The 13,238-nt window shown below is 35.9% G+C and overlaps 1 protein-coding gene across 1 annotated transcript in view; it reads left to right on the forward strand.

The window, feature by feature from the left end:
* The first annotated feature begins 3,107 nt into the window (after positions 1-3,107).
* Positions 3,108-13,238, forward strand: part of cntnap5l (contactin associated protein family member 5 like) — a 135,748-nt gene continuing 125,617 nt past the window's right edge. Inside the window, exon 1 of the mRNA XM_053513006.1 lies at positions 3,108-3,258. Coding sequence (XP_053368981.1) covers positions 3,180-3,258 — 79 coding nt within the window. The 5' untranslated portion in view covers positions 3,108-3,179. The remainder of the gene's footprint in view (positions 3,259-13,238) is intronic.

A 13,238-nucleotide genomic window follows, 5' to 3' on the forward strand; every position in this document is an offset into this window, starting at 1 on the left:
CAGAACTTGTCTTGCCTACGACTGCCGTGCTTATATTCAGTACAACAGCACTGCCTCTTGTGTGACATTGCTTAACTATACAAATGCCTATCAGTTATAATACCATTTTTCTTCAGCTCTACTGTAGCTCTGTCCTACCGTATGCATGTCTGTGTATGTGATCTTGGGTCTGCACTGTCTAGTTATTCTAGCTGTGGTTTTGACTCAGAGTAATAGAACTGTTTATGCTGACTGAGCCTGTTTGCCTGTGCGTCACCCGTCATTGACAATAACCATGAGATTTGGAAAATCCCAAAGGAAAAATAAAAATGCACCCAAATCCAACTGGCATTACTTTACAAGCAAGAGCTAAAAAAGTAATACTGGTATTAATAAACAAGGAATTTATTCAAAAAGCAATTTTAAGGGATTTTGTACATAGTGTATGTTTACATCGAAAGCCTTAACATAGACGAATCAGTGTCTTAGACATAAATAAAGAGTTAAAAGGAATAACGTGGTGAATGTGGTACATTCCGATGTGTGTTTATCATTGAAGTGACCTCTGTGTCTATGATTTTAGGCTGCTTAATTAATTCATTATTTATTTAATTATTTTGGATGGCATTTTGGAATTAGAAATGTAGGGGTAAATGTAAAATGATAAAAAGGAAAAAAAAGGTAATATTATGAATCAATAGAGATACTTACTTAATTATTTATCCAGGATACTATTTCTGCATTTCGGCCTTTTGAGTTCATATCTCTGCATCTTTAGACTTTCCAATTCATTAAATATTGATGAGAGGAATATATATAATATATTCCCATATTTTCATTATCTGCAATCTTTAACAACAAGTGCATTGACTCACCTTGTTTCCTGATCTCACAGACTGGTGTAAAGGATCTACTGTCCACCTCCTGCAAGCACTGTCTCACTGTTTCACATTTTACTTGCCAGAGATGGAACTGATTTACTTAGCGCGTGCGTGTGTGTGTGTGTCTGTATGTGTGGAATTAGATTGTAAAAACACAATCTGTATGTGTTAGATTGTAAAAACACATGCAACCAGATAACACCCATAAAATGGTGTAGTAATAATGTCTATAAGTTTATTTATTTAAGCATGACTGCCTTAGTAAATTTGCAGTTTGTTGCATTTCTACCCCAAATTGCAAAAATACCGCATGGGGTCAATGCAAATAGATTAATTTACTACCTGAAATCTGATTTATTAAGTCTGACAGACACTTTGGCAACAGTAATGATCTCAACAAATACACCCAGAGACCTTGCATAAATTTAACCATTCTCATTTCCATGAAATGAAAAAAAAAAATATATATATATATATAACATTGACCAAGATTTTATGATGAGAAAGTCTATTAAGATTACGCTTCTAGGTCTCATAATGCTGAAACAGTGTTTGAAAATGATGACAGTAAAATCACAGCATGTTGATAAATTACGCCATCGGGACTTAAAACCGACATAGAGACTGTGGGAAGGTTTGTAGCTACGTGACCTTACGTACATGAAACTTATCATTATTACATTTGCAATTAATGCATACGGCCCAGTCTCTTCTCCCCTGTATCACTTATGCTATTACTTGTTTATTTAAGAATCATACTGATAGTTTCCTTAAAAATACAATTTTTCAAATGAATTTGGTTTCCAGTCATTTCTGATGGAGAGTTAAAGTGGAGACGGATGAATAAAAAAAAAATAATAATTTCTCATATCTCCCTTGCGATTGCACATTCAGTTTTGCAGGCACACCCCAATAAATAGAGAACCGGGTCTTCTGCCTTGTTTAAACTTTAAATGGAATGGATTGGCGCCCACCAGCACCAATCTGTCTCCTTGGACAGACTTCAGGACCCCCTGCATCCCTGTATACAGTATAAATCAGTATATGTATATAAAGTGAGTAAGTGAGTGTATTTAATGAGTTTAACACACATTTTGTTTTGTTCTACTTACTGTACATACGGCAAAAAAATGCTATTGGTGCTAAAATACTTAATGCTTCTTATCTCCTGATACATGCTTCATGTTTTGTAAATATGCATACACATAAAGTATTTTTAATTAGATTAAAAGAAACACATGTGCTAAGTACAATTTCACGCCCTTTTATGTACAGTAGTGTCTGTTACTTTTTTTTAATTAAATCTTTCAGTGATCTTAACTGTCATTCAGATGAAACTTGGCCAATTTAGATTTCACATGAAAAGACATAAAGCTGAAAGTGTACAATGCTAAAGTAAATTTTTACAATATTGCAACATGAATTTGATATGGTTTAATACGGACACTACAGATTTAATTTTATTTTTTTTGCTTTTAAGCTTTTACCAATATCCAATTTAAGCAAAAAAGAATAATAATAAAAAATATGCTTCTAGAAGCTTATACTGTACTAAACTTTGTATCAATACTCAAAGAAATATGAATAATTTGCATTTTAAATGATTATTGTTTATAGCAAGACATTATAACGCGAAAAAATATAAAATTATATAAAATCATCAGAAGATATAAAGACATTTTAACAACCAAAAATTTTGGGGAATTTGTAAGTTTTGTCACTTTCAAGTTACAGTACATAAACTACAGAAGTAGCTTCTTTAACGCACACACATTTTCTGTATCATATGTATAAAAATAAATAAATAAATAAATAAATAAAATCAGCATGTGTTGTATCTGATATTTTTCTTGCGTGGAAATTTTGTCCTTAATTAAGTCTGTACATTATGTATGATGATACATTAATACGTTTTTGAGTATACACACACACACACACACACACCGAGAGAAAGAGAGAGAGAGAAAGAGAGAGTGTGTGAGAGAGAGAATCACTGGACGCTCCACGGTAACCGTTAATGCGCGCGCTCTCTCTCTCTCTCTCTCTCTTCCTCTTCATCTCTCGCTCCCTCTCAGTCCTTCTCTCTTCCTCCCTCTCTGTCATTCTCTCTCTCTCTCACACACACACACACACTCTCTCTCTCTCTCAGCGTGTTTGCATGCGTGTGCTGTGCGTAAGCGGTGGGAGAACGAAAGTGGCACGACCAGAGAAACTTGAGAGTCTTTCAGTGATAACCACAAGACGCTGGAGCGGACGAGCTGTTCTGGAGAGGAGCGTTCAGCTGGGAAGTGGACTAGTCTTCTCTGCTCTTTATGAACGATGGGATTCCTCAGCGCCGCCGACGTGTTCCTCATCACCACCCTCAGTGTTTTTACTTCAGCTCTGGGGGCGAGCAACTGTGAGTGTTGGTAGTCTTGCTTTCTTTTTGTGTGTGTGTGTCGGTACAAATCCTATGTGGTATGAATAGTATCCAAGAATATTTACTTATATCTTACAGTATACAGTGTTCGTTTATTGTCCAGAGTGAAGTGTGCGTAAATTACGTGCTGGACATAAAATAAAATAAATAAATAAATGAAAGTCTGGTTAAAATGAAAGTGGCATTACCTAACATTGTTTGTTCCATGATGTATAACTCTTAACCTGAGCTATACGAGCTTGTATGGAGAAAACCATAGTATATATCTATTTAATTACACACCATTATTTTATATATATATATATAAAATAATGGTGTGTAAATAAATATATCAGCTTTTCCTCCTTATCCAAACTTATCTGTTTGGGAAACTCATTTAAGATTTCTACTACCAATGCTCTCTAAATGTCATGTGCTTGTTTGACTGTAATGGCATGCTCTGATAATTCTGTATCAGAGTAATTACAGACAGACCGGAGTATATCCTCATGCAAATTAAATGTAGTCTAGTCAGTGATAGTATAGTAAAGCAGTACTGTATATGACTAAACCATAATATGAATGCGTTAGCCATATGTAACACAAATTGCCCAGTTAGACATTAAGAGACAGAGGAAATAAATCTGTCTGTGATCCAGTGCTGAAGCCTGCCTTGTGACTCGCGGATTCAGCACCACGGAGAGCAACCGCTTTCCTCTCAGTGTCTCATGTTTTGTTCTACTGTTTCTTAAAAGCGTACATTTTCTTAGGACAGTGTTTTGTTTTCTACGCTTGCTTACTGTATGTTTGTGTGTTGATACATGCTGGAAATCATGATTAATTATACAATTATACAGCCGAGGCTGAAAGTTTACAGACACCTAGGTTAAAGATGTTCAAACTCACACAGATTTGTTCCACAACCCCACAAATTTCATGGTAATGTACATTTTCTGTGTCATTTCAAGGTATTTCTATCTTAATGGCAAGATGGATCGAGCCAAATCCTTGAGCAGAGATTCGTCTTAATGCCACTATATAAATAAAGGTTAAAAAATTAATACTAAAACAATACCATTGTATCTATATGGGATGATTATATGCTATACTAGGATGGCTCTGTAGATTTTTCTTTTTAATCTCTCCCTGCCACAATCTTTGAGAGCTTTCTGCCTTTTATGCACACACTTATGATGTCATGTAATCTCCTCTGCGGGCATGAGAACGCGGGAAAATGCTTACCAAGCCGTGCAGCGCGAAAAGGATCAGCACCCTGGTGCTTTTTTTGCTTTCAAGTTCTCTTCAGAAGTTTGTGTGTGCAGGTTCGGAGGTGATAATTACATTGTGGTCTGTGTTTAAGTGATTGTGAGAGGAAAAAAATAGACAGGGTGGGAAATCGCCTTTTGTTTTGATGATTTTTTTTTTTTTTTGGTATCGGCCTTTTATCAACTACAAAAAGATTATTTTGCTGAAATTAAAGAAAATAAACAACCATGAATAATTATAGTTTAAATCAGCCCTTATACCCTAAAAGGTACAGGAATATCAGTTTGACCTTCACTGAAGCTCAATTTCTTTTTTTTACAAAAAAAAAAAAAAAATGGAAAAGAAAATCATGCATCAACATATTTTAATTAGGGCCAAATTTTTCAATTAATAATTCCAATTTCAAGTTAAATAATAGTAAATAATAAATAATTTAATTCATTAATAATAATAATAATAATAATAATAATAATAATAATAATAATAATAATAATGACAACAAACTTAATTCAGTAAAATTGGCATAAAATCAATATGTAAGTGGAAAACAAGGGCAAAATCATTGTGTGTGTGTGTTTGTGTGTGTGTGTGTTAGCATCCTTTTTTTTAACCTAATTTGGTTAATTAAGACCTTTCACCTGATGAGCTGAAGTAAGTAAATAATCAAATGATTTAAAATGACCTAAGAACAAAAGGGAAAAATTATTCTCATAGTCATATATTTCTACATAATTGCCACTTGATACACACATCTGTATTATAGAGTAGATTATACTTGATATCAGCAAATAGTCATAGTGTGTATTAATGTACACTTTTAAAAGCCATTAGGCATATGTTATTTAAAGTTCTCCAATCTGTCTTGTCATGGGTTAATTAGGTGGGTAGGAGGGATGGGTAGGTGGGTTAAGGGGTTTTGGTGCATAGCGTCCTAGTCAAGGAAAGTGAGGGAGTGAGTTAAATATATACGTAATATAAATATGAATATTGGCAATAATAAGTTATAATATAATAGCATTGGTCTGTTAAAAAAAAAAAGCTAGACTGACAATTGGTGCTTGTAATTATTAGACCTTCACCATATATATACAGTATATATAGTTTTTTTTTTTTTGCAAACAACGTAGTCTTGCATAATAGTTTGTGACACCCTGTACCTGAGCAGTTTCACATGAATGTTTTTTGTTGTTGTATCTTAAGACAGTCAGTGACCTATGAATTATTCAAGCATGAAAAAAACATCATGCATCTAGCTGAAGGCATAAACCAGTGAGAAACAGGTGCAGATGATGACAGATGATCAGCTGGTGATTAGTATACTGCTGATGCTGAGTGGTTGGAACAGAAGAGAGGGGAAATGAGGTCGCTGCTAAGGTTGTTACATAAACAACCTATTTTTATTGTATGTTTAGGCACTTTACAGCCTGCCACAGTTAAACATTTGCTCCAATTTCTTTCATTTAATTTACAGTATAACTTTGTTATTAATTTGATAAAGAAGTCCTAAAAGCTGGATGCAGTTTGCAGGAGGTTTGGTGTAGCCATCTTAGAATCCTGGACAATCTGTGTGAGAGATGTAACAAGCCATAATATTCACAGTCAGTGTCTACACCTTGCAGGAAAGTGAACAGTCACGGATATGATCGCAGCAGTGTGTGATCCAGTACAGAGGCTTGCTTTGTGACTAAATGGTTCGGCACCATGGAGAACAAGAGTTTTCTCCCAGTTTCTCATTTCGTTTTACTGTTTCAGATTGTATAAAGCATTGTCATAGTTTTTAAAGCAAAGTAAAAGCCATGCAAGTTCACTGGACAGCCTGTGGTTAGTTTTTTGTGCTTGCTGATCTTTGTGATTGTATATGCTGAAAATCATTATTGATTATTTGGTTGAGACCAAAATTATATATATCATATTTTTACACAATGTACATTGTCTTATTATCTTGTGTCATTTATAATCAGGAAAAAACTTGCTGGTTGAATAAAAGTAACTTTGAGTCCAAATTTGCCAGGGGTATGAATAATTTCAGGCTTGACTGTACCAAGGCTAAAAACTATTCATGCTCTATGTTTCACAGCTCCACACATTCCTTAATAACAAACACTCAATTGGTGTCAATTGGTCTTGAGGTCTTTTTTTAATGGCATTAAATAAGTAATAAGACATATAAAATTTTTATGAACAAAAAAATTCTGCAAAGATACTGATTCGATTTATATTGTAATTCTGTAAATTTCATGATCTTATAAATAACCGAATGCAATTTGCATTTTCAATTTCAACCAGTGTGTGAAGAGTTTAGAGTGTACCACCTGTATGAGGTGTATAAAGATAAAGAAGAAATAGCGATATATAGCTGAATCGATTTTTTTTTCTCCCAGCTCTACCAGGTACTGAGAGTTGACTGCATCCTGCTTTAAAATGACCTTGCACAAACTATGTACAGTACTGTGTAAGAGTGAATACATATGACACCAGCAGGTGTGTTCTTTTGTTATGGTTGCTGTCGTTGTTGTTGGTAGTTTTGGTGGTGGTGCTTCAAATTTTCTAAATAAGTGAAAATTGAAATTAAACCTATTCCAACTCTACACAAAAAATGTGTGAAGGCTTAAGGGGTGTAAATGCATATGCCAGGACCTGTCTAATATCCATATACCTTGTTATCTACTTCCCTGGGAAGTTAACCTAACTAAGCTCCACAGTTCTTCACAGCAGATCTACGTATATATACCCATGTGCATTTCTTGAGATGAGCATTCTTAGTCTGTAATTACTGTATGCCTTTGACTTTCAACCAAGCACCTGCAAAGATGTTGAGCCCAAGGCGATGAACCGCCATGGAAATAATATCAGAACAACTTTAAAGAATGGATTATTCAAGATATTCAAGAATAATCTCATTCCATCAATATATCATCAGATTTCATTCAGCAGATGGCAAAGGATTAAGTCATCACTCAGTTTGAAAGAATTGATGCACACACTACACTTATGCAGTGCATTATTAAATTCTTCCTTGAGCATATCTGCTCTCGTCAAGATTTTGACAGATGATGTCGATAGGTGGACTTTTCAAAAAATATCCAACATGAAAAAGAAGTGAAGGTATGATGCAGAGTGAATTAAGTTTTTCTTTTTTATATACAGTATATAAACTAAAGGTTATATCTTAAACAATTGACCTCAAAAGCACAACCTAAAAAGAGGACATGTCTACATGTACATCAGTGCTTGCTTTATCATTTATAACTAATGATAACTAAAGCTGATAGAGATTTTTATTGAATAAGAATCAGATTTGTGGTCTGAGATGAAGGAATATTCAGGTAATAAAATCTGGCAAAGGGAGACTACAGTACTGTATGAGCTCCATGTCGCTGCTTCAGACGTATCTGCAAGTGATACTCCTATTACTGCCACCCAGGTTGATTCTTACTGTATGCTGAATAACATTTAATGGGGGGAGAAATGTATAGACGATCACTTCCTGATCCATGATCATGATGGACTAACCTGTCTCTAGACACACGAGTCCCTTTGTGGTACTTTACACAGAACACACACACACACACAGCTGGTCAGTTACTTGAGAGCCCTGACTGATCAATAGGTTTATTAATTCATCATGGAGTCAATACCTTTGGCAGGAATGCTTTAGTAGGTTTGGCCAGAGCATGACGTTCAAAAGCCTCAAAAGCTTTAACATGGGTACTGCATGCTGACAGATGATGCATACGATTTGCAGACTCATCTAACCATACTGTATTGACTGCCGAAATATACTGTATTTTTTAAAAAAGCCTGTCTCAGGTGAGAATGGAATCGTTGTTTTATGTAAGAGTCAGAAATGTAGCCCACCTTTAGGAAAAAAAAAATTGAGTGGTGCATGTGCTCCCAGTAGCAAACCATTAGTCTGTTTGTGGTGTACGCTTCTCCACTTTTAAGCTACGGTAGAACTTAAAAAGAGATGCTTGTGGGAGATTCTGCAAAACACAGAAATATAGTATACAGAATGCAGGAGAATGGGTTTAGGCTCAGAACATGCACAATCTCTCTCTCTTATGTATCAAAATTCTGTTGAGTGGTGAGTCATGTACCGTCAGACTGACTCCAAAATAAAGCTCTTACAATTATTTTTTACATTTATAATAGAGATGCACCAGTCAATCTGGCGGTGACTAGAACTATCACATCTTCAGCTCGGCCATCGGTCACTGCTAAAGATCAGCCTTGAATGGTGGAACACAAAGGCATTTTTAATAGCATTACTTCATCAAAACTCACACATCTGATCAGCCTTTTTCTTCAAACTCTGTGAACGATTTAGACTCAAGACACACTCGTTACACACACACTCACACCAGTCTCAAAACACTGCGAGTGCAAATTCGCGCAACTGCTCAACACATGTTCATTGTCAAGTCGAGTTCTTGATGTTGGAGGCATTTGAGGCTGTGAAATGTCACCATTTCTTTATAATCCTCAGGTGGTTGTGTCTAAACTATTCACACATTTCCATCCCATGTGGGTTAGAAATAACAGTTATAAAGGATGACAACAGAAATAGGTTGAGCTCAGTGAAAATGTAGCCTTTCTTTTTTTTCAATTTTCTTCTTCTTTTTCTAATTTATTCCTCCACGTTACTAGGGCGCTCCACATTCAGCTTTCTGGGGACAGCGCTATCCGCCCCTTCCGCTTACATGAGCTTACAGATGCCCCTGATTGGCTGTAGAGTCGTGATTAATGTGGGAGAACTAAATGTACCTCTCATCCCTCCCCTCTGAGAGAGCTCGGCCAATCAGCTCTCTCTAGACCTCCGGCTGCGAGAGGTTACAGCATCGTCCCTTAATCTCCAACTCGTGATCTTCAGATGATAGGGCGAGCACTTTACCACTGAGCCACTCGGAGTCGAAATGTAGCTGTTTTGAAAGAAACCTAATGTGACCTATTTAATTCAGTTTTGAGGCTATTTAAATCTTTAAAATATATGTATTTTAAAGTTCAACATCTTAAAATTCTAGCAAAATTGGAAGAAATTGTAATATCAGATCAGTATTTTTGTGAGTATACTTACAGAATCGCAATATAAATTAAATCAGCAGATGGTCATCATGGTGTATATTGTATTACTGTATCAGGTACTAACAGGTGATTCCCATCCCTAGTAATAACACTGGTACTACATACACAGAGCTGTATATCTGGCCAACTGTATACTGTTGCACCCTGGCCTCAAGAACTTCTGTCTGTGATTTATCTATCCATAACAGTAAGTTTTAAGTTTGTTTGCAACCATGCCCTTGTCCTCTGGTGTATGCATAACTTTCCCTATACACATACCTTTTTGCTGGTGTAACACAAAACATGGAATATATCATGTTGTTTCCATCCATCCATTGTCTCCATCCATCCACTTATCCTTTGTACTGTAGATTCACGGCCCTGGAGCCTTTCCCAGGAAAGGCAGGACACAAAGCGCAGGGTACACCCTTGATGAGGTGATAACTCATTCCAGGGTACTAACATACACATTTAGTGTTGCACCCTGAGCGATTTGGAAATGCAAGTTAATTTAACTTTTATGTCTTTGGACTGTGGGAGGAATCTGCAGTACCCGAGAGAAACACACCAAGCACCATGAGAACAAGCAACCTCACGATTCAAACCCCAAATCCTGGCGGTTCGAGGTGACACTGATAACCACTAAGCTTCTAAATTTTGTCTTATATCTTTTAATGTCTTCTCAATCAAAAAACCTGTCTAGGTAATGGGAACAGATGGCACAGAATTCTTTTTTTGCAAGCTTCAGCAATGGCATGTGAGCCAGCTGAACTTGTCTTCATCTGTTAACAGGCCCAAGTGACACCTTGTTTCCATGACTCCCATAACTTGAAGTGCAGTCGGTAAGATCTCAGTGCCCATTGAATTTTCTGTTATCTCCTTATGGACCAGAAGCAAATGTGCTACAGTGCTGGAAATACAGCATCATATGTTTCTGCTGTCTTTTATTCAGGCCTTTATGTTGCACACGCAAGGCTTCAGTCCTAATGAAGCCATTGGTCTCTCAACCAAGGCACTGATATCAAGCCTTATACACTTGGCTTATGGCCACTAGCTGCTCCTTTGTTCTATACTTCAATGCAGTAAAGGCACTCACTCTCCTTCTCCTTCTTCCATGGAGCTAATAGGCTGTTTTGTATTTGTTTCTTGTTGTTACTGCAGCGGCAAAGAGGAATACATTTTTCTTTATAGCAGGGTTTCCAGCAATGTCTAATGCACATTCCACTCTCCACAGTGGCAAAAAAAAGGATCAAATGATGGATGAATGGTCAGCATGATTTCCATAAGCGCATCACACTCAACGTTTATTCTGCATTGAGGTCAGGGTTCTCTAAGTGGCAGCTGAAGAAGTTCTGGTCTCAAGCAATGTGGTCATTGCTTGTGTTAATCAACTAACTCTTTCAGTGTCTTGTTGTGATGAAACAGAACACATTTTTCTGAAATCCCAAAAACTTAGAGGAAGTTAAACATTTTTGATAAGCAGTTTATGATTTTTCTAGTTACTTAATTTAAATATATTAGGTTCACATACTGTAGCTGCAAGTGAAACCCCCTACCGTGAGCATTTGGTGTTTTCCGATGAAACATGCTGTAAATCAAACTGCCCTGGTGGTCTGGAAAGAAAAGAACTAAATCATCTTTCCTTATGTTCTCTCTCTTTTTTCCCCTCCCTTCATACTGTATATTCTGTAATTGCTTTCAGTAAATGTCATAAAGTGCACTTGAAATGCACAAGTACAAACAACAAAGTAGAAAGTAGAAAACAACAAAAAAGCAACGTCCTCTTCTTTTTCTTTTAGTCCACACATATCTATCTATGTAGGAGTTCTAGTGCTTCTAACAAAGATATATAAGAGGGCACATAAGATGACATCTTGCTTGAAGTGCTTAATCATAGTAACAAGCTGCACTGTGAGGCAACTTCAAAAGACTGAGCAGGAAAGTGTATAGTTCTACACTATAATATATACTAGATGTGCGGAATTTAATTGCATACTCATGAGCGTGTTTCAAAAAGTGTACAGCGCCTTTTGTTAAATTTTGAAATAAACGTACATTTTTACGTGTTACCATAAAGTGCGCGGAATCAAGGCATGTTTATTAAGTAGATTTCAATTGCACACTCATAAGCACGTATTAAAAAAATGTACAGCGCCATCTGTTAATGATGAACTAATGATCTTTTTCAAGATGGATTTTTTATGATATAAGGGTGTTTTCTATTCAAATTTCAAAGTAGCATATTGTCTCTGTGGGCTAATTGTGATGAAACAAAACCTTTATGTTACCTCAAGCTCAGCCAGATGTGTCTAAGAAAACCCCATTAAAATTAATTCAGTAGTTTTTACGTCATGTGTGTACAAACAAACAAACAGACAGACAAAATATCCAGAAACCACTTTGATGTGTTTTATTACTTATCTTACGTCCTGATTTGATAAAGAAATAAAGGTAGTCTTTGCTCTCATACTTGTGTTCTGTATATTTAAAAGTCCCACTTTGACTTGAACACCCCTCATCTTTATTTATTTTATTAGCCTTTCTTACTCTTAGAAAGATGCATAAATATGTTGCTGTATTCATTCTTGTTGTTTAGCGCTTAATGTTCTGACTTCACTGTCACTTACCGAATATCAGCCCTGGCACCACATTTAAGAAACGCATTATGTAAATGTAATTGGTGCATATATTTAACAAGAGAAACCAGAAAATATATTCTGGCAAACATAAGATGCAAGGAATAAGTTTAGACACACTTCACTTGCGAGTTGTGGTTAATCTAACGGAACACATCTTCCCTATATCAGACATTAGTCATGCTGTTACTTACGCAAACTAACCCAACAACAGATGCATACAACAGTAATCATAGCAGGCAGCATTAAAAAAAAAAAAAAAAAAAAAATCGACAATGCTGCAGCACGCCAAATGCTGAGACTTTACAAAAGAATACTTTAATGATTGCTGATGTAATGCGTATGTTGTTGCTTTACTCGTTATGGATTTGGATTATGGATTCTTGTGCCCACGCTATAAAAGAATAAAAGCCTATGATTGCATTAAAAAGAAAATCTGACATGTTGCTAACTAGCACACAGAAAATGCATATTTATTTTTGTCTTCCACCTTCTTTAAGTTTTTAGACATGGATAAAAAAAAAAAAGTACAACCACTCTGAAGGAAAAAAAATATAATTTAGAAGGCGAAAATATTGTACAGTAAAAGATAGGGAGTGAAATTTCACTAATTTCAAGATTTCAAGTATTTTAATTCTTTAAATCTTTGTTTTATGCATTCAGTCTGTCTTTATGTCTGTCCGTCCAGCCAGATTAAATTAAATGTAACAGAATTGAATGAAGCTTTGGCAGTACTTAGGTATTTCTCTGAAGTTTAATCCTGCACCATAAATAAAATTAAAATGTTGAATAGAAGTAAAATTACGAGCAGTTATGTGCTAGATTATGTCACAGCACCCAGTGCTGTTTTTAACAATTAAGTGCTTTTTCCCTCAAAGTGGGCGTGGCTATACAGTATGCATCACTAAGCAGAGCCAATCAACACGATAGTTTACAGCGTATACACAGACTATACAGTAATGCACCTGCAAGCTGCCAAATACTCAAGAAACAGAAATGAAAGTAGGAGACATGGCT

The sequence above is a fragment of the Clarias gariepinus genome, chromosome 15 (genome assembly GCF_024256425.1).
Source record: "Clarias gariepinus isolate MV-2021 ecotype Netherlands chromosome 15, CGAR_prim_01v2, whole genome shotgun sequence".
NCBI lineage: Eukaryota > Metazoa > Chordata > Actinopteri > Siluriformes > Clariidae > Clarias > Clarias gariepinus.